The sequence below is a fragment of the Anarhichas minor genome, unplaced genomic scaffold (genome assembly GCF_050575085.1).
Source record: "Anarhichas minor isolate MPS153535 unplaced genomic scaffold, ASM5057508v1 ptg000073l, whole genome shotgun sequence".
Taxonomy (NCBI): Eukaryota; Metazoa; Chordata; class Actinopteri; order Perciformes; family Anarhichadidae; genus Anarhichas; species Anarhichas minor.
In genome coordinates this window covers 8036157-8057009 of record NW_027466519.1, presented here as the reverse complement: position 1 = coordinate 8057009, position 20853 = coordinate 8036157, and the positions used below count along the sequence as shown (strand labels likewise).

General features: G+C 40.8%; 1 protein-coding gene across 1 annotated transcript in view; it reads right to left on the bottom strand.

The window, feature by feature from the left end:
• Window positions 1-20853, bottom strand: part of LOC142935463 (ras-specific guanine nucleotide-releasing factor RalGPS1) — a 66450-nt gene that overhangs the window by 21498 nt on the left and 24099 nt on the right. Inside the window, 3 exon segments of the mRNA XM_076079849.1 lie at window positions 926-993; window positions 7789-7882; window positions 8436-8573. Coding sequence (XP_075935964.1) covers window positions 926-993; window positions 7789-7882; window positions 8436-8573 — 300 coding nt within the window.

The following is a 20853-nucleotide window of genomic DNA, read 5'->3' as shown; positions in this document are numbered from 1 at the left end:
TCTCCCTCTTCATGTATACCTCTCACTGCAGCTGAAACAAAGTTCTCTGATGACTCTGCCAGAGTTTGGTGCATCAGTGGGAACAGGAGAAGGAATACACTGTAGGGTGCAAACCGAACGAGCTGCTGGTGAAGTTCCACAGGACCAAGCCTCCTCTGACCCCTGCATCCATCCAGGGGCAGAATCCAGAGGTGTTATACTAGATACGGGAGATCATAGCATCTACATCTGAATAGAGACATATTTGCATTTTTTTCATATTTAATATTTTTTCACATTTTTATTAATCCTCGCAGGATTAATAAAGTATGAAAGGATATCTATCTATCTATCTATCTATCTATCTATCTGTCTGTAAGTACCACGCGGTGCACCTGGACGACAGGCTGGAACATGCTGGAAACAGAGGTCATCTACAACATCTGCAACAGGCTGCTGTAGATGTTCCAGCATCACCACGAGCTAGTTTAAAGACCAGCTCAGTGAATGGAGGAGGAGCTGGATTCTCTGCTGGCAGTGACAGAAAAGAGCATGAATGCCTCCCACCACACACAAGCTGGTTGAAATAGGAGATAATGCAATTTGATAATGCAATTTGATAATGCAAACTGTGGTTGGTTTGCCTCCTCTACCAAATGAAACGTTCAATCTTCTGTTATATGCTACAGTTCATGTGTAATAACTATATTTGTAATCAAGTGAAGCTACATAAGATGAACTGTTCCTGCTTTTTCAATGATTGTGATATTGGTGTAATGGGGTCCTGAAATATTTTATTGTTCTCACATGTAAATTTATGTAATTTAGTGATCCTAATGAAAAAAATACTAAATAAGTAATTGAAATAAACACCTGATATTCAATAAAAGACAAACCACTGGAGGACCTTCCCATCGGTGTAGCTCTACCTACGAGTGTGTCTTACCTGCCAGGTCTTCTTTAGAAGAAGCGATGCGAGGGGAACTGTTTCCAGGTTCAATCTTCAGAGACAGCCTGCAACACAAACGGGTTCCATCAGACACACCACATCACTGCTGCTCCCACATCAACTGATGCTCACTAGTGTCGAGACAGAAATACATCACGCGCTCACTGCTGTGACATCAACTCCAGCAGTTTCATTACAGAGTTAATCAGTCAGTAAATGATGCAGAAGTACGAGCATAAACTTTGTCTTTGAACTGCGAACAGTTTATCTGAACATTTCACAAAGCCAATTCCAGAGCTTTTTACCATGGCGTTATTTATTTACCCCAGATGATTAAAGCCAGATCAGAACCAGCCTACAGTACGTCTCACTGGGCATTGAGGTTTCCTGCTGTCTCATCTGCTGATGTGAAAGGTGGGTTAACAAAAGGGAACACATGGCTCAGTCATTTGGACCTATAAGATATACAGCTATGAAGGGAGTCTGTGTCGGGGTTGTATTTGAAAGACAGGATTCAGCGATTACATCCTTATTTCAAGTCAGTCAAGCCAGTCCAGCTGCCAGTTTTAGGCTGAAATTAATTTTGCCTGCAATTGCATAATAAATTACATTATACAGTTGAACAGACTCACACTGTACACGCATAACAATAATCCAAAGCATAGTTTTTAACTTCAAGTCTATTTATTCAGTTTTTTTTAATCCACGGAACCACAGTGATTGTGTATTGGGCTCTGAGTGCTGCCAAAACACTGGTGGCCTACACGCAATACTGTCCCTGAACACATCATGAGTAGAAATCTGAGAACTGAAGCTACAGCCTGAAAATATTGTGTGAATGATAAAATAAGTAGTGCTGGGCAACGATTACAATTTTTAATGGCGATTAATCGCATGGATTTTTTGCGATTAATCGCATCGTTATGGCAAAGTTCAATAATGAATTCAAAAGTAGTGTATTGTACACTTTTATTTTAAAAGTACTGCTATATGAACAAAAGGGCAATAACATTCGGTTTGCAAACACTTATTAAAACAAATAAGGTTCTTTTTAACAGCAGTATTCTCTTTACACAGTAGCAGTTCTATCTCTTCACTATCTGTGCTGACTGTATGTGAAACGTTCCACTGCTGTGCAACATGAATACAATGCTTCAGCATGTTTCAGCAAAAATGTCTGTCTTCATGACAGTCAGAGCATGTGAATGCAGCTCTACTGTTCATCAATATAATGCTGTAACTCCGAGGTGATGATGGTTACCCAGCGATCAAAGAATAAAGACACTTTACGCACAATTTAGGTGTATTTTCCCTTTAACTCACGAGATGCAGGTAGCATGTTTTATACTTAATGTGAATATAATTCATACTTTGTTGGCATCTTATTCTGAAAACCGGATGTTCGTCTGCAGAAAACGGATGTTGTCTCACGTTAATCTTTCCGCTAACTTTCTTAGCTCATTCTTGAGGTTCATACATGCCGTCATTCGTTGTGATCCTAAGAACGTTCCTCAGACCAATACTAACCGGCTGCAGTTTGTCTCCACTTCTCTGTAGCATCTGTTAGCTTGTCTTGCTTTTGTTTATCTATACTTCTCCCACACGCTGCATCAACGTAGTCTGAAGACTTCCTCCACGGCTGCCAGTGAGCAACGGACTTTCAAAATAAAAAAAATTTAAAAATGCGTTAACGCGCTATAAAATAATTGTCGGCGTTAATCAATTAATGCGTTAACGCGATAATAACGCGTTAACTTGCCCAGCACTAAAAATAATGTATCTATTTGAATTAGGATCCATTCTGTCACATACTATACTAATTAAATGTGTCAAATTGATAGTATATTTTATGAGACTATATTAATCAATTCATTCATTCATCATTTTCTCTTTTCAAAGGGTGATGCCTCTCGGGGAAATGATATACATATTTATTCATAATATATATAATCTATCTTGTGACTGCATCTCACTGTCAATACGGTTATTTTTTTCTTCTGAAAAGAGGAGTTGAGAGAATTTTGTCAATGTACATTCAGCCAGAAAACAGTTAAAGTCTGATCACCAGAGCTGGTGTCACCAGAATGCCAACTGCATTCTGGGAGTTTGGAAAAGTCTCTCTTCCTGTCTGCCCATGCTCCCTTTGCTTATGGAATTGGTAAATGGGACTTTGCAGCTCATCACTGCATATGGAAAGTATTTATTGAAAGACCACGGGGGGAAGGAAGTAGCGGGTAAAGAGTGGGTTTGGTTGTGTGTTTATCAATGTCTGTTTAAAGAGCTGCTTCCAAAGAAAGACAGAAGGGACTTCAAACGCAGCCTGTCATGTGTAACGTCCACATTACATCACGCAATCAGCCCGGCTTCATCCGTTTTCCTTCTCGTCACAACTCCAATGCTCTGTGAGCATCTCACCATAGCGCCACAGATTGAGTAAGAATTGCACTTTCAGACTTACACTTTTATTACGTTATCTCCCATAAATCTGCTTAGAAATCCTGAAAAATACTGCTTAGAACTTCCAAAGTTGCCTGAGAATTCCTGCTTTAATGTGATCTCTCCAAAGCACAGCACACAGCTGAACTGTTTGAATCAATAGCATCAATGCTAATCTCAGCTGTTTAGATCCTTATGCATTAACAACTAACATTGATAAGAATACAAGCGAATGTAAATCCCATTATGGTTGTGAGTTATAGTTGTATCATATCAGGGTTTTGATCTCCTTGATGTAGGCCAATCGTTCCACTTCATCATGTCTAACAAAGGGAACCGATGCAACACCTCGTCCTTTACTGCTTTTCACTGGTGCCTCCATCATGTCGATGTAGCCAGCTGACTCTTGATTTAACACTTTATTGAGTGACAGAGCTGACGCCTCTGTGGACTCGCCTACACACACAGAAAAGCCCCTCACACATTTCAACTCAAATTCAAACGCTCAAGTGTGGAAAGTGTGTTTCCTGTCGGCCTGATGTCAGTGTGTGTGGGTTAAAGATGCCCACTGAAAGGCTCATCATGGGCTGTTTGTCTTTCACCACTTGCACATTTTAGACTACAAGGCGACTTTGTCTCACACGAGGTGGATAAACAGACTTTGCATCAGGAAAATGTTTCCGAAATGTTCTTAAAATTGGATGAAAGTAAGAAATGACATTGACTCTTGTTACTGTAACAAAGTTGTTCTTTGTGTACTCTTTTGAGAACTTTTAAAAATCAGTTATTTTTCTTTTATTTAAGTACTTATTATTATAAATATTTTACTTTGCTACATTCAAAGTCGCATCCATTACAGAGCCACTTAGTGGATGGTACATAAATGCACAACATTACAATAAAATGAAGGTCCACGTCATTATGGGTAAAACTAGGATCAACCGCCTCGTGGGTTGTTTGCCTTCGCCAACCAGTCATGTTGCAGTATGAATCCATGTCTGCCCAAAAGGTTATCATATTTTATCATATTAGACATTTGTGTGAAATTGTCATAATTAGAATGTGAATTCTCGAGTTATGGCCAAAATTTTTTCTTGTGAAGTCACAGTGACCTTGGCTTTTGACAACCAAAAGCCAATCAGTTCATTCTTAAAGGATGTTTGTGCAGACGTAATCTCCTCCAGACATTCCTAAAATATCCAGGCACGAACATGTGAAAACGTAAGGTCACAGCGGGCTGGACCTTTGACCATTAAAATCGAATCCGTTCATCCTTTGAGTCCAAGTGGACGTTTTTTTGCTCCAGGCGTTCCTGATATATGGGCCAGTCTACCGAATTCGTTCAAAGTGCTGTCCCCCAACAAGAAAAACTATTTAACAAAACAATTAAGTATTCAGACATAGATATTTACTAAGAATGTATTGTGGTCTATTTAAACCCAAGGCATTAAATTAGATAGTGATAAGCTAAATATATACAAAATCATCATTATAGGGTACTTTCTATTGGGAAGTAGCTGTCCCCAACCCTGACATCTAAATTTCAATTTCTGTAAATAACACTTAAAACAATTTTTAGATTTTGTTCAACGGTGTAATTTCAAAGATCTTTATGATTAAGTTTAAACAGAAGTTGTAAGATTTAGATTTATTTTGGGTTTAATTTTAAAATAAAAAAACTATACCCAAAAAATCATGTCCCCAGTTTTCATGTCACTACCGAAACACAAGCGTTTTAGTCCATTGGCTGAGCCTGGTTTTTAGCCACACCCCTGCAGTTTTGACCAGGCAGTGACACTGCATCCCTGTCCCTCATGGATGAATGATAAGTAGCTAAATCCCATACTTTTGATATAAATGTGTTCCAAAGTCTGAAAATCGGCGTGTAACCTTAAGAATTGTCACTACCGAACACATATTCTCTTCAATTAAGTAAACTTTTTGGGGTTTAATGCAAAGTATTATGTTTTTATGTGTGTACACCTCTTCAAATACGTGTATGCTAGCCATCTGCTTGCTAGCATTCTTTAGTTATGCTCAAAGTTAGCTAGAATTGTCACTACCGAAACAGTCACTACCGAAACATATGGTAAAGTCTCTCTTTCCATTCATTCTCACTTGGCAATCTTCCGTTCTCATATTCCCATTCCCTTTGAATCAAACTTTATTTCATAGTCTTATAAGATTCTAATACAAGCAATACTTATCATATCTCGCCCAATGTCCTTTTATTTTACCCGTTATCTGTTTGCCCTTGAGGTCAAAGTCATGCACAACATTGGGCGAAACCGCTTTTATTGACCGCGACTAGAGGACAAGATCTGGTACACAGTGGACAAGGTCGTCACCTTAATCCCTCCACCAGAAAACGTCACACGACGTTGGGCTGATCTGGACACTCTTGGGCTGTCCAGATCAGCCCAAGAGTGTTCACCGCAGTATGTGAAAAACTAAATTTGTGAATGGATTTGTGATGGTGTCTGACACTGAACCCGCTTAAAACATACAGTACAACATAATATCAGTTATTTGTCAATGTTTTCTTGTTCTTTTACTGAACCCACTTGAGTAATTTTCCATTGATAAGTAATGTTTGTACTTTAAATGGTTCTGGATGAACAATTGTTATGTCTTCAAAAATAAAATTATTCTATTGACCACAAAACATTTGTGTTTGTAATATTCCCAACCTAAGGCATGTTATGAGTTAAGATTAAGCAATAAGGTTGAGGAAATATGATACAACCTTGCAAACAAAATACTGTGGTCACAACCGAAACAGTGCAGTCACTACCGCAACACTGGATGTTTTGTAAAAAATAAAGTATATTGAGTTGTCAACTAAAATGTTATGATACTGATTGGTTCAATTGTATCAATCATCAACTCTGGAATCAATATGATCAGTATTATGCATTTTACAAAGAAATATTGCATTAAGATTTTGATGAATTGTATAAATTGAACTTAGAAATTTGGTACAAATCTCGTTTTTATTGATTTAATTGTGAAAACCTTCAAGAAATATTTGTAAAAATACTCTTCAGAGAAGGGAAGGAAACACAATCTTAACAGGTTAATAATAATACTTTTTTACTATAGTGTATTACTATGTTTCGGTAGTGACAATTTTTGGGAGAGGAAAAACATTCCAACACAGTCTGAAAATACAATATAAAAATTGACGGTTCTTTTACTAGATATGTGTACTTTAGATATGGTACAATATATATACGGACAAAGTTTTGGGAATAAAACACACAATTTAAAAATATTTCCAACCTGACTTTGAACCAATTCAGTAGAATGGCCCATATAGCTGTCGCTTATGGTCCATTGAGAGTCAAATAGACCATAAAGCAGGGTATGCTTTAGGGCGGGCTTACTGTGATTGACAGGTTGCTGCTGCAACAAGAGATGTATAAGGCGTCTCTACGTCACTCCTCCACATTCCAAATATGGTAACTTCCATTCATTAGTTGCAAAAATCCCAACATGGCCGACGGCCGTAATCCAAGATGGCGACGGCGAAAGCGCCAAACTTGAGGCTTCGAAAAGCCAGTCCACAAACCAATGAGTGACATCACGATGACTACGTCCACTTCTATATGGTTATACCTGCTTTGACACATATGTATACAGTACATATATTGGCTTGCTTTACTTTAGCTTCTTCTTGTCTCTGTAGGTAATACAAGTAGTGGATCATATTATGTATTCACTAATTAGGGCGTTCCCCTTCTTCGTATTCAACATAGTGTCAGAGTCAGAGGTATCAGTTGAGTCCTAAAGTCAGCACTAGCCACCATAAACTAATAGTCATATTAGTCAGAGTGAGGTTATATCAGTAAAACCTGAGTGCACAAACTGATTAAGGGTCTGAAATACATTTATTATCCAAAAGATAATCTCTTAACTATAACTCATCAATAAGCCTGATGTGTCATTTGAGCATATTTCATATCCCGTGTGAAGCTATAGTCTGAAAAGGGTAAGAAATTAAATAAACCAGGTATAACCAAAGCCCCGAAATGACGTCCCACCCCCCACAACAGGTGCCAAATAAAAACGGCCACGAGCCGGTGTGGCAGACAGACAAACCTATTCCTGAGCAGAGGATGTGAGACGCTGCCTGAGAAAGTCATCAGCAGCTGCTGGACGAACGAGCTCCCTGTGGAGACAGACAAAACCAGCTGCCTGACCTTTTTCCAGCCCTGCTTCCCGTGCATTGACCCCCGTCAATTTCACGCCCACTTCCATGAACCATGTGCTGGGGAAAAGCTTGTGTTGTGACCGAGGTGGACAGAGTTTTCAGTATATCTCTTTGTAATCTGGCCATTAGAAGGCGAGAAGAAAGTATCCACAATAGAGGGTTCATCCTCTGGGGGGTTTGGACATCGCCGTTAAAACAAGATTAAACTCACTTGAAGTTGTCGTCCTCTACAAACTTCTGGAGCTCCTCGATGTAGCGAACTGACAACAGATACTTCTGGACATGTGGCAGCGTCACCAAGTAATCTGAAGGAAAAAAAGGTTGGAAGAAGTCACTCGATCTGACGGTCCACAGATGGAGTGTGTGCTGGATTTCCTTCATCATTGTGGCTCAAGGAAAACACATAAATGATACAAAATATGAAACGCAATAAGAATCGGTGTACAGACGTTGACTCGGTGAGGATAGCTCTGATTGTCCGCTAAAATTAAATACAGGACTCATCACTTTGGTAGTGAAAGAAAATGTCAGCAAGTACAAAAAAAGAGAGAAAGACCCAAATGCTGATAAAGCTGTAGGTCACGAATCTATGGGCAACCTAAGTTACACTGTTGACAGGACAATCCTCCTGCATTAGACTACTTAAGGCTGGGGGCCTAAAGCCTTTCATCTGGAGAACCAAAATTGAAATTGTGGTATTGTATTGTATTTAACCATCATCATTATAAAAGGCAGAAACAATGAAAATACTTGAAGTTACAGAACAACAGTCAGTCAGCTCACATCACGCGTTACATTTTTCAGCAGGTAATGTAGCGTTTCTACTGGATGATGTAGACACCGTGTCTTGTTTCCTACCATAGTTACATGACATCTGCAGGTCGGAGATGAGCCTCAGAAGGTTGTTCATCTGATTGGTCCGCTGCTCCGTCTCTATGATACTGTCCGAGGCAGGATAGGCTGAGTCGATGTAGATCATGTCCAACAGGTAGATCCCTGGAGGAGACGGCACAAGACAGGGAACCAGTCAGCACCGACACTGGCTTACTGATGGAATGAAGTTCTGAGGACAAGCACCCATTCATCTTCAATGAAAGAATATGCGGCTTTAAGAGTGCTTTTGGCTCCTTTGGAACAAACAATGTGCTCATTTTGGTTGTAAAGACAAAGACAATATGATGGAAATGTGGCCATTGGTTTTTTAGACACCATCTCAGAAATGAAAATGTTGGCCATGGAGACATTTTTTACCTGATGGTGGAGCTAGAACTAACTTTATAGAAGCAGGCACTGGGCCGCAGTTGGCCCGGGGGCCGTAGTTTGGACACCCCAGAGCTAAAGGGACTGGATTGTCCATGCTAGATTTCTTGACAATATGGACAGGTGTTTTTAAGACACAGTTGGATTCCTGTTGGACGACTGACCGACATTAGAATCTGGCATAAAAAATAAGCTACAATACATGTTATTGATCAGTAACTTATAAATGAACATAGCAAGGATTTTACTGTATTTTCTTCTGTAAGACATCTTTTATTTCTTAGGTTTTGGATACTAACTTGGATATTTTTGGTGCTTGGATATGCTAAGGAATGTCTTTTAGGAGCCACAAACTTGTCATTGAAGCTGAAGGGGTGTCTGATTTCTGGCATTTTTTAACCGAGGACCGGAGGAGAAACCACAGAGCACATCACACGTGTCAAAAATAACCTGGAAAACATCTGCTGAGTCACAGACTTTCCTACAATTTGTCTCAATTACTCTAACGGTTACTAAATACCAGACTGGAAACTCACCCTCGGCTTCACCCATGTATGCAGAGTTTGATGTAGTGTGCTTTTTTGAAAAAGTATATACATATACAGCATATGTGCATGGCAGACAGATAAACAAATAGATATATAAACAGATGTTGGACACCGGTTTCCAGGAAAGTGTCCAATTGTTGAACAAGCAAATCAATACGGACCCTCAAACAGCTGAGACAGGTTTCCAAAACAAGCTCTAAGTAAAACCGACTGATATGAGAGAAAGCAAACAATACCAATATGTCTGCACTGAATCTAATAACTGATGACGTTGTTGTGGCTAAAATCTCTGACAGCTTTCCACAGTAAGTATTCAGTGTTGCTGCAGAGCTGGACTCATGTTAGGAGGTAAAAACCATCGTTTTCCACTGAAAACCACACCAATCATCCTCCTCTGGTTAGCCGCTGCATGGAGTGATGTGGACCACCACATGAGATAATGGGCTTTCATTAGGTCATTCATTCACACTATACTGGGCCTCATTGGGTCCAGTGGTCTAATGTGCCATAGTTACATTATAATCTCCTCATAATGCTGCATAATCCCTGTTGTAATGCAATATATTGTACAGGTTAAATTGTTATTTCTTAAAGCACACAATGACCAATAAGAGTTGAGTTATAATCACTTTACAATGCATTATAATGGCTATAATGATTATAGCCATTAAAACGATTATAATGCATTATAACCAGCAATTATAACGTATTATGATACCTGACCAAGTCATTATAAAATGCTTTATAATGTGAAATGAATTATGAAATTCTAGTGCTTATAACTAAAATCCTGCATTATTGTAAGTAGATCATAACGCATTATAATATGTTTTTAATGTATTGTAGACATGGGCGTCATAGGAAGTGCTACAAAAATAACATTTAATTGAATGAAACTAGTATTTCTCATTCTCTACTGGTCAGACTGAACATCTTCAAACATCTAATGCGTCTCCATTGGACCACAAGTCTTCAGGCCGGTCCTGGTTTCCCCTGGACTACATGCAGATCAGGCTCAGCTGTACTGCGGTCCAGAGGGTGGTGTTGACACATGTAACTGACCGACAAATCATTTCAGCAGTTTACTCACAACAGTTGTCAATAACAGCGAGCTAGCTAACAGCTATCCATTCACACCGACTCATGAGTGAATCAGATTCATGATCGACAGACAAACGTTTTATCGCCTTCGCAGGATTCTTGCTCACATCCCTCCATCACCCACACAGACCATCCAACTGATTAGGGATCAGATAAATGCTACACGGCTCGCTGTGCCTTCTCTAAGATCATATGTGCTAAAAATAGCTGCAGGGCTAATTTGAGTGTATGTCACGGATTGCACCACTTCTTAGTTTCTTTTGATCTGGATCTGGGGACGAGTTGGTTGCATGGTCTGAGTGGCAGGACCTGAAATGTCAGGAGAGTTAGTGACAAAAGCAGATCCAGATCAAAAGAAACTAAGAAGTGATGCAATCCGTGACAGCGTGAGCCTCTGGACGGCGCGTGAGCTCCGAGCTTACACAGAGGCGTTTATGCTGAACGCGCTGTTTGTTGCATGTTCTCCAAAACACCAGAGGGCGTACAAACAAAATGAACTGTGAAGAATCAAAACAATAACGAATGGAACTCAGAGATATGCACATAGACTGTAGGTGTAACCGGCAAAACGCCATAAATCCACCTCCACAATGATGAGGAGGGATTGTGATTATTGTTAACTCATATCTCATATTCATGGACTACTTTATTGTCTTTGTTCAAGCCCTGTGAAGAAACGAGTCAAGTATTAAATGTATTTTAAAGAAACAAAGGTTGAATATCCAACAATTTGATTTGGCTGCAAAATATTTACTGAAAGGAAGATTTTAAGACCTCTTGTTTCTAAAGCATCTAAAAGAGAGTTGTTTTTGTGTGTGTGTGTGTGTGTGTGTGTGTGTATGAACGTGTCAGTGTCTATATCTGTCCCATTACTGTACATTCTAAACAAATCACTTCAATAAATAATGAAATAGAATGAAGGATCCCCGGACTGTCTGATGTCTGCTTGTCATCTACACTGTTTGCTGATGTTTGGTGTTGGACTGTCTCGTTAATCACAGCTCACTTTTAACAGTGATGTCGTGGAAGTGTAATTAGTGGGCACCCAATGCCCACATTTTTACATCTATACCAGCACAAAGCTGGAAGTTTTGTTTACCAGAAACAAATGTTTGCGGTCACATAAAAACAGCAAACTGCATCTTTCCTTGAATGCTTAGCAAAAACACCCGTAAAACCAAGACGGACGGATAACTGCTCATTTTGGTTTCCTCCGGACTTTAACAACCATTTATAATAAATGGTGAAGTTATATGAGGTTGGTTTAGTAGCGTTCACGGTGGCTGAAAGCCCCCCCCCCTACAGTATAAGTTGACAAAGCATAACCAGATGGAGAAAACATACACACACACGGCAATGTCATGTGTGTGTGGGATGAACTGGGAACAAAATTTGTGCGGTGGCGGCAAACTTTTCAGAGATGAAAGCATATGACGCTGTGGTTGGTCAATGTAGTTCCCTCATCAGGTCACAGGGGGACAAAATAAAGTCATTGATGAGGGAATGAGCCCACCTCTCCATCACTACACCGTGCTAACACTCTGGTGGTAGTAAGGTAGTACGCAGCCTACTGTGTCTCATAACCGCCGACTGTTCTGCCCGATTACGCTCTAAGTACTAACTAATGACTCACAGCTGCTGAAATCGCTGCGTGTAGGAGCTGCAGCTGAAGACACTGCTGTGGTAGAACAGTAGACATGAGTGGATTCCCTCCATGTTGGTTTTCTGTTTGTTTAAAGGCGGTAAATGTAAATCTCACCTGATTTATGTTAGTGTGAAAACGGACACTATTCTTGCCATTTTTGCCAGATCATTGGACACATCCTCCGCTCCCTTATCTATCAAACAGGCACCACTTTCCGAAGAAAAGGTCTCACCTTGACCTCTTTGTTCTCAGAAGATGTAGTCTGTAAAGAAACTGTAGAAAACACTAAACAAACCCCGCAAACGCCATCCGCTGATGAAGACCATGAGACCACGAAAAGTAGTAAGTGGACCTCGAGTTTATTTTGTCAGAAATAACTGCAATGTCCTGTTTTTAGTTAAAGTTGTGCATTTCCACAAACCACTGACTTTTATGTGACATTTATTTTCTGAATACATTTCATTGTTTTTGTGAGAATAACTCGTTCTCACCCCCAACTCGTCAAATAAGGGTACTATGGCGCTCTAGATGCCCCTCAAGTGTCAGTTTTGGACGTGTCAGGGACGGCGTGTCCGTGTCTTTTCAAAATAAACTTCCAATGTAGGGTTACATAGTTTTTAGTTAACAAAAGTACTTGGTTAGGCTTAGGAAAATATTGTAGTTTAGGTTAAAATCAGTATATTTCTCTCTCTCTCTGTTTGTTAAGTAACTGGCATTAGTGAAGTACGGAAGTTATGTAACAAGACTAATGTACTCGCTCTTTATTCTACATCAGTTAACCTGACTTTCTAATAATTCCATGAATGGGTTAATACTGGCGTTAGCTGAAAGCCTGGTACATCTCATACAGACAATAAAGGATGCCTCGGTGTGTCGGTATCAGACGCCGAGGACCACCAACCAAGCAGCGGTGTTTGACAGGCTGGGAGTGAGACCGGGTTTGGTATAAATTAAATTAAAGACACATTACTGACTGATGCGTAATATCTTCTAGCTGAGGTTTCTTTTGTTGGACAATATAGAGTTGAACGTTGCGCTCTAACGGGAGGGAAGAGATGTAGGAATGTCATCCGAGCTCGTCTGTGTGGGATTCAGAGAGCTGCTCTGGTGAAATACCCATTACCTCAGTTCTTCCTTGAGGCTGCTGCGTGTCTCATGTGGTGTTGCCAATGCACTGAAGCACGTCCATAAAAATATCCAGCGTTGCTTTGTTATGATTTAAGTGCAGGACCGGTCCACACAAGTACCGATGTCGATCATTGTCAGCTGCTGTTGGTTGGTGAGCAAGTTGCTCGTGGACCCACAATGTGAAATATAGAAGATAAAAGGTGTGAATATGACCGTGTTTATCATGCCTTTGAAGCTGCATCACCAACTGGTCAATATGCTAATATGCACCACTAAAGATATATTTTGACATAATGATGAAGTCATGCGTTGTAGATGGGCTTTGAGTCAAAACTAGTTTAAAGACCTTTATTACTTCATTTGATATTGTGCTTACGATCCATATTCCTAAATATGTTTGTGTTTAATGAAATTATCAAATATTAAAAAGGTGGAATTCTGCTTCTCCAGGCTGCTCATTGAGAAACCAACAGATGTCGTTTGGACAAGTACCCCTACGTTTACTTCATACTTTGACAGATTGGGGGTTTAACTCATGTGTCCACTAGTAAGCAGTGTCACGTTCAGCAAACTCCATTAAAGAAACGTAGAAGACATCGGAAAGCAGAAATGAATGTCACCACGGTGACAGTGAACACAAACCACTCATACATGTATGATATCTTACAAAAACATTACTCCTTTTTTTCTTGTGAAAATCCAGCAACACGTGTCACTTTTCACTCATTACATGCATATGGTTTTGTCAAAATAAACTTCTGTTTTGACAGAAAACTCAGTTGGGTTTAGGCAACTAAGTGAGCTACTTAGGTTTAATAATAGATGGTGAAATAGTTAGTTACTGTCTTGTGGGTTAAAATAGCTACCGAGGTACCGTTACTTAACTACGCAAGTTACATGACAAATAAATCAACGTTGCCCTCCCGTTTCACATGACGAACGAACAGCTTCATCAGTGTGTGTTGGACCCATCCACCTCCCCTCCCGTCCCGTCCCGTCCTCCCTTCGTGGGCTTTTCCTGTCTTTCTACTTCCTCGTTCATGATTTCGTGCATAACATACCAATATATTTCGTGGGATACCTACGAATTACAGTGCATTATTTTTGGTAGGTATAGCGACGAATGCTGGATGAGACCAGAAACCAGCCTGAACCCCAACATCTGTGAAAGAAATGTGAAATAATTTGGATTCATCAACATAAATTGACGGGGTGATGACAAAGTGCCAGGAAGAGGATTTCACTTCCTCTGCTCCTCTAGGGTCCCCAGCAGGATATTTCCATCCCAGCTAATCCAACCGTTTGCTTCACTGTGGTAAGCTGACCCTAGAACCACGCTGAACGCATAGAGATGAACATTCACACTTTTCAGCCAAAAGCTCATTTTCTTTAAAGTCCAAGGGCCAACACCAAGAAGACTTCGGTGGCTGCACACAGCTACCTCTGCAGAGGCACGGAGCCAGTTCCAGCCTTGATCCTGAAAAGGGCTTCAAGATGTTGGAGCATCTTGATCCGGGTTGTATGCTGGATTAAATGTCAAAGCGTTGACATATGTCAGTCCCTGATTAAACTATTACCGTGATCACGTTTTCCCACAACACGGAGTGTTAACCTCCACATTAGCCAGCTCATGGCAATAAACGTGGATCGGCCTGCTTCCACCTCCAGTCCTGAAGAGACAGGAACAGACAGGGGTGCAAGAGGCAGTGATATTCAGACCTGGGACTTTGTCTTGTCTTCTCTGGAAACGTTTAGTGGATAAGTCAACATAGGATGTGGAAAAATAGGATGTGAGATAGGATGTGGAAAAATGGGGGGCAGATGTAGCATTTTAATAGGCCTTTGGAGAAGTCCAGAGGGCACAGGTGGACATTTTTTCATAACAGTTACAGGACTCCAATAAACTGAGGAGTACTGCACCTGTGGAAGCTGTTCCACTACGGCGACACCAGGGTTAACATTAATGTAATTAGTACGTTTGACTGGGAGTGTTACTGTCCCACCGTCAGCGGCACTTCACCTGATGAGGCCATCTGACAAGGTGTCATTGGAAGCTGTTTGGGAAATGGCAGGTACTCAAGTAATACTTGGCAGGATGCTGGGTGCTCTTCTTTCAATGAAGACATACTCCCCAGTTCTGATAGAACTTTAGGAGCCGCCATTGTTCAGCAGAACGAACAGTCGCCTCTCCGCGTGGTCTCGCACACACCGCATTCCATCTATTTCTAACACGTTAAAAGAAAATCTTTAAATTTGAAGATACTGAGAAGTGCAAGAAGAGATGCACGTGTCTCAGCAGCTTCAGCTGCCGTCACAGATCCTCGTGTGTAAAACGCTGGTATGGTGGGTTTATACATTTATATATGGAGATGATAATCCATGGGACAATTCTATCACTTTCCTAGTTGTGGGAGATTTCAAACAAAGATGTCAATAACCAAAAAAGTTTGAATTTCCTCTATTTAGAGACGTATGCTGTTGTCACCACATGTCTTCACCAGACATGTGATATGTAGTCTGTTAGGCGACTGAGAAATGCCAACGTTTGGTCTTTAACTGGTACTCTACATGTCCTACACTTCCCCTTAGAACTATGCCGGCATTACGTTTCCAACACATGAACAGATGGGGAGTGTCAGTATTCAAGGGATACTGTATAAGAACCATGTTGATCACACATTTTGAGCATCATATTAATGCTTATTAACAACACATTTTAGTGAATTCATGAAGAGCCAGTTTGAGGTACGAGAGTAATCTCAGGAGCAGAAGAGGTTAAAAGCTCCTCATACAACCACAGCGATCATCTGACTAACTAGTCTTTACCATCCGACAGCATACGAGCAGACAAGAAAAAACAAGTCCACTAAAGATCCGCTTTTTGTTTTTACATATTTAATGAGCTTAGTTGGAGTGAACCTGAGCTCTAAGACAACTGCTTCTCTGTAAATGTTGTGCACGTGATAATAAAGAACTTGAAACCCACTAAGCTGCTGCAGTTCTGAATACACTCCATAACTCCAGGGGTCTCCCTGTTACAGCCCGGCTGCTCTGTTTTCATTGTGCAATCATGGAGAGTCGAGCATGACTCTGTGTTTTATTAACAAGGCAGGCGTGGTGATCCGACAAAAAGATCCTCAAAAAACATGTTTTAAAAGTGACTCACAACTAAAGAAGACTAAAAAAGGGTTTTTCCTCTTTTCCTAAATGTTCACAAAAAAATATCCATAACTTTTCATAGAATGGACTATGAACTAAAGTACACTGCGCGTGCGTGCGTGCGTGCGTGTGTATTATTGATCTTAAAATAAAGAAAATAGTTGTTATGGTTGCATTCCTTATCCTTCTCAAACTGAGCTTGACAGAACACATGACATCAGCGCATTTCACAATGATACAACATGTTGAGAAATCTCTAATTGTAGGTTCTGCACCTAAACCGTTCTATGCACTGTGACCACCAGCACCACGTGTGCAGTGAGGCGCTCTAACATCACTCACACAAGATACTTAAGCAACAGACCGACGCAAAACTCATTTTGGGTCATAAGATATGAACCACTGCATCGCGGTCAGCACCACAAAGAGAAACAAAGTGGACGCTTTTTGCTTGCAGTTTGATCATAAAAATGTCCGTTTCAGATCAAATAAATGTGGTTTATAAAAAAAAGAAAAGAAAAAAATACTACTTCAGAGGAAATATATGCACTTTCCTCACAGGTCTCTGAGAGGTCAAGGTGGGACTGATGTTTTGATTTATTTGAAAGTTTTGTGCCTGAAAGAAAAAGTCTTGTTCTTTTCTCTGTTTTCATATTAAACTATCAAATCAAGTATCAGCCTGTGATAATAAACACACAATACTTTCAGTAGATACAATCCACTGTTGTTTGGAGCTGCACATGAGATTTGTTGACAAGAAGAAATATAAAGGAAGAGAATAGAAAATATCACCAGCCTTAAATGAAATATAACGTAATAAAATAGTGAGACTTGGTGAGTGTGGAAGAGTTCAGAAGAGGTAGTTTGAAAATATTCAATGGAAGTGGAGAGGATTGACACCACTGAAGCTGCTGTTTTGAAGAAGACATTTGAATTGCCGCCTTTTAGTGGTTTTCATCAACCGGAAGTCTGATGAGTTAAGTTACTTACAGATGCAACTTAAAACAAGGCAACTTTGACTTTTGGTTTCACATTAGACAAGAACACGTGTCTCCTGGGTGAAAGTCCTGTGTTATGTACTTTATTTATAATACGTCACCTGACGTCCTCATAGAGTGATAGAATTCTTGAGCAGGGCAGTGAGAAACATCTTGAGTGGCTAATAGGCGATTTGTTCGTATTTAACATCGGGGACAGACCCGGTTCGTTTAGTTTCTCTGCGACTAGTATTTGTGTTATAACTAATACCTCCCTTTAAAAAAAAAAAAATACCATATCTATATGGTTCAGTGTTATCAGATACAAAGAGTAAAGATGTGAACGTTGAACATGTAACGAGCTGCACGTTAAATAGAGCTAAAAGTTAAGACTGAAATGCACCAATAAACAAAAGTCTGGTTTACTTGTCAAACACCTGGTTGGATCTAAGTCCCGACTCTGGCTGGGCAGATAGCCAATCAAAGTTTAGAACTATTAGATGTCAGGGGAGGCCTGTGGCCAGGCAAATTCCCTGGACAGGGCCTCTGAGTGGAGCAGGGAACCTCCATCATTAACTATTACACACAGAGTTTACAAGAGGTGTGCTGGCTGCGCTAATGCCAACATGTGAAAGTGGAGCTCCACTGATGAGGGCAGATGGAAACCAGGGCTGGAAACACTGGACGGCACCTCAGGCAGTGTTTCCGAGCTTTAGGCTGCGCCTGTAATGATGAGAGAAACAAGTCTGAAGACTCACTTCTGTCCCACCAACCAGCTCGCATGTTGCTGACACGGCAAAATAACTTGGTTACAATCAAGACGAGAAATAAAATAAAACGTTGCCTTGAAAAATGTCCAGGAGTTACAAATCGGTTCCTATTGGGCTGAAAACATTTCCACAGCCTGCTGCATTCTTCTCCGTGCTACACCAAAAATCCCAGCGCGATGTACCGGCTGTCCATGATATCAGCTGTGCTGGCAGCTCCGGCATAAATATTACATCTGCATAACACAGCACCAGTCGCTTCACACATAGCTGTCGATGATGTCATCCTGGTAGACGTATGAGTGCGGGGTGTAATATGTTTCAGCTGTGCAGCTTTGCTTCCCGTCTCCTTGCCTCTCTGACGCACAGCGAGGCCCGGCCACATTCTTCCATTCAGACACAACAGATCTGCCACTTCTGTCACTCGGGTTACAACACTGGTGCTTTACACGCAGAACGAATAACATGTGTATTGTCTCTTCGTGTGACAATGTGGGAGATGTGTTCCTGAGTTTAGCTTCATAGAGCGCTGCAGGGCCGACCAGGAGCTTAGCATGGCGCTGGTTCCCTCGACAGACGATGGGATTCTTCTGTTGGATTATTGCAGGAAATAAGCTCCGTGGCAAACACAAGTTAATGATACCTGTATGTAAAAAGCTAACGCTAGGCTACAAACAAACTACAACACTGTCACTTGACCACTAAAGGTGGACTAGTGTTCTAGTAGTTATACTAGTTTATTTACTATGTTTCTTAGTTATGCCCGTATTTATTTGCTGCCTATATTACTTTCTTGTACACTTACTTTGGCTAACTTACTTATTGTAAATATTTTCTTAGGGACTTACCCACTTGTTTACTTTATTGACTTAACGAGTACTTACTTATTATGCTATTTGTTTATCTTATGTACGTTTCAAATATTGACTTACCTATATAACTTATATAACCTATTTTACTCATGTAGTTCATTTTCCCACGTTGACTTTGTTGACGTTTTATTGGATAACCCTAATAAGTCGTGGTGGCTCTCTCGACTCCTACTAATCCTGCAGAGATGTGAAGTGCATCACTTCCTGTAAGTGATGTTCTGCTTTAGCATTCAACAACAGAGAGTTAATGGAGCTATTCGTCTCTGCTGAATGGTGGTCTAAATGAAGCTGCAGCAGGACAGGCGGTTCACCGCCCACTGCTTCTTTCCTGACTACCTGCTGCTGGAGGTCATCATCAAGCCCATCAGAGCAGAATGTGGGACTTGAATAGAGAAGACGGAGCCTGGATGGTCACAGGCTGGGACACGTCCTCCTGTGCACAGAAAGGAAAAGACACGGGACTGCCCCGACATACAAAGGCCACTGCAAGAAGTCCAGAGATTGTCCCTTTGTTAGGACACACACAGAGAGGAAGGAAGGAACCACTCTGTGGTATTATGCTCTGCTGCATCTGGATGGGCTCCGTTTGGACGTCGCATGACCGCGCTTAAAAGGGTATCATCGTGTTTCCGTTGGGGATTTTGAATTGGCTGTGATGTTGTTATTGCGCCGGCGAGCCTTTCAGTTTCTTTTGTCAAACACGATGTTGACTTTTGAGACATAATGAGAAATATAAAGAAAGTCTATTGAGCCATATCTTGTACTAGCTTCTTGCTGGTGGGAAGAATTATCCAGCCCCCCCCCCCCCCACACTACTCCACTATATTAAAAGAAGAACCTGCCACTTTGTGATTGGAATACAGCTCATTTGAAGCTGCAAGCTTAAACCCTCTGAAAAAGTTCCCCGAAAAGGACTAAAAGCGACAGCACAAATGAACACGAGCATCGCTTCCCCCGAAGAGGAGTTTCTCCAAATGTCTCAAAGCATAACCATCTGACTCTCTCTGAGACAAAGAGCACTTGTGTTGATCCAGGGATAAAAGCCCATCATACATCACACGCAATCAAAAACACAAAGCCACTGAATGCGTTTAGAAAAGGGTTTGTCGGCAGTAAATTACTATGACAACATAACAAACTCCAGCCAAACTGAGAATAGACAGTCTCTGCCTGGTTCCTCAGAGACAGAGAGAGTCCATGTAAGAGCTGTCCTAAAGACAGTAATGGACTGAAAATACCCAACTCAACCTTCTGTTGCTGTTAAAGTCAAGGATCATAGGAGTCTGAATGAGGTGAGGAATTAAAATTCATTTTTGCTTAGAAATCAATATTTAGCTCTCGCTTTTTGGATGGAATACAATCTTAAAGGTGTCCTTCGTTAACGAAAACATACGTTTACATTTTCTCTCCACGTGTTTCCTTGAGGCCTAATGGACACGTTGAATGCATTTCCCTCCACATAGAACCTTTGCAAAGCTGTTTTGAAAGCCCTTTTTTTACATCCATGTTTACTGGCAAGCAGTCTTCTTCGCAGCCTTTTGTTGACGCTTCACGTTTCATGGCGTGTTGAAACAGTGTCAAACAGGCAGCAGGGAAATGTGTCGCACCGCCGTGTTATTCTGCACGTGCATGTCAAGCAGGTTTAAAAAAGGAGAAGTAAATGGTAAATGGACTGTACTTGTAGAGCGCTTTTCTTCTTTCCCACCATTCAAAGCGCTTTCACACTACTTGTCATCATTCACCCATTCACACAGTGATGGCAGGGCTACAATGCCGGGTGCCACCATACCAACGTGACTCCACTGAGCCACAGCGTCAT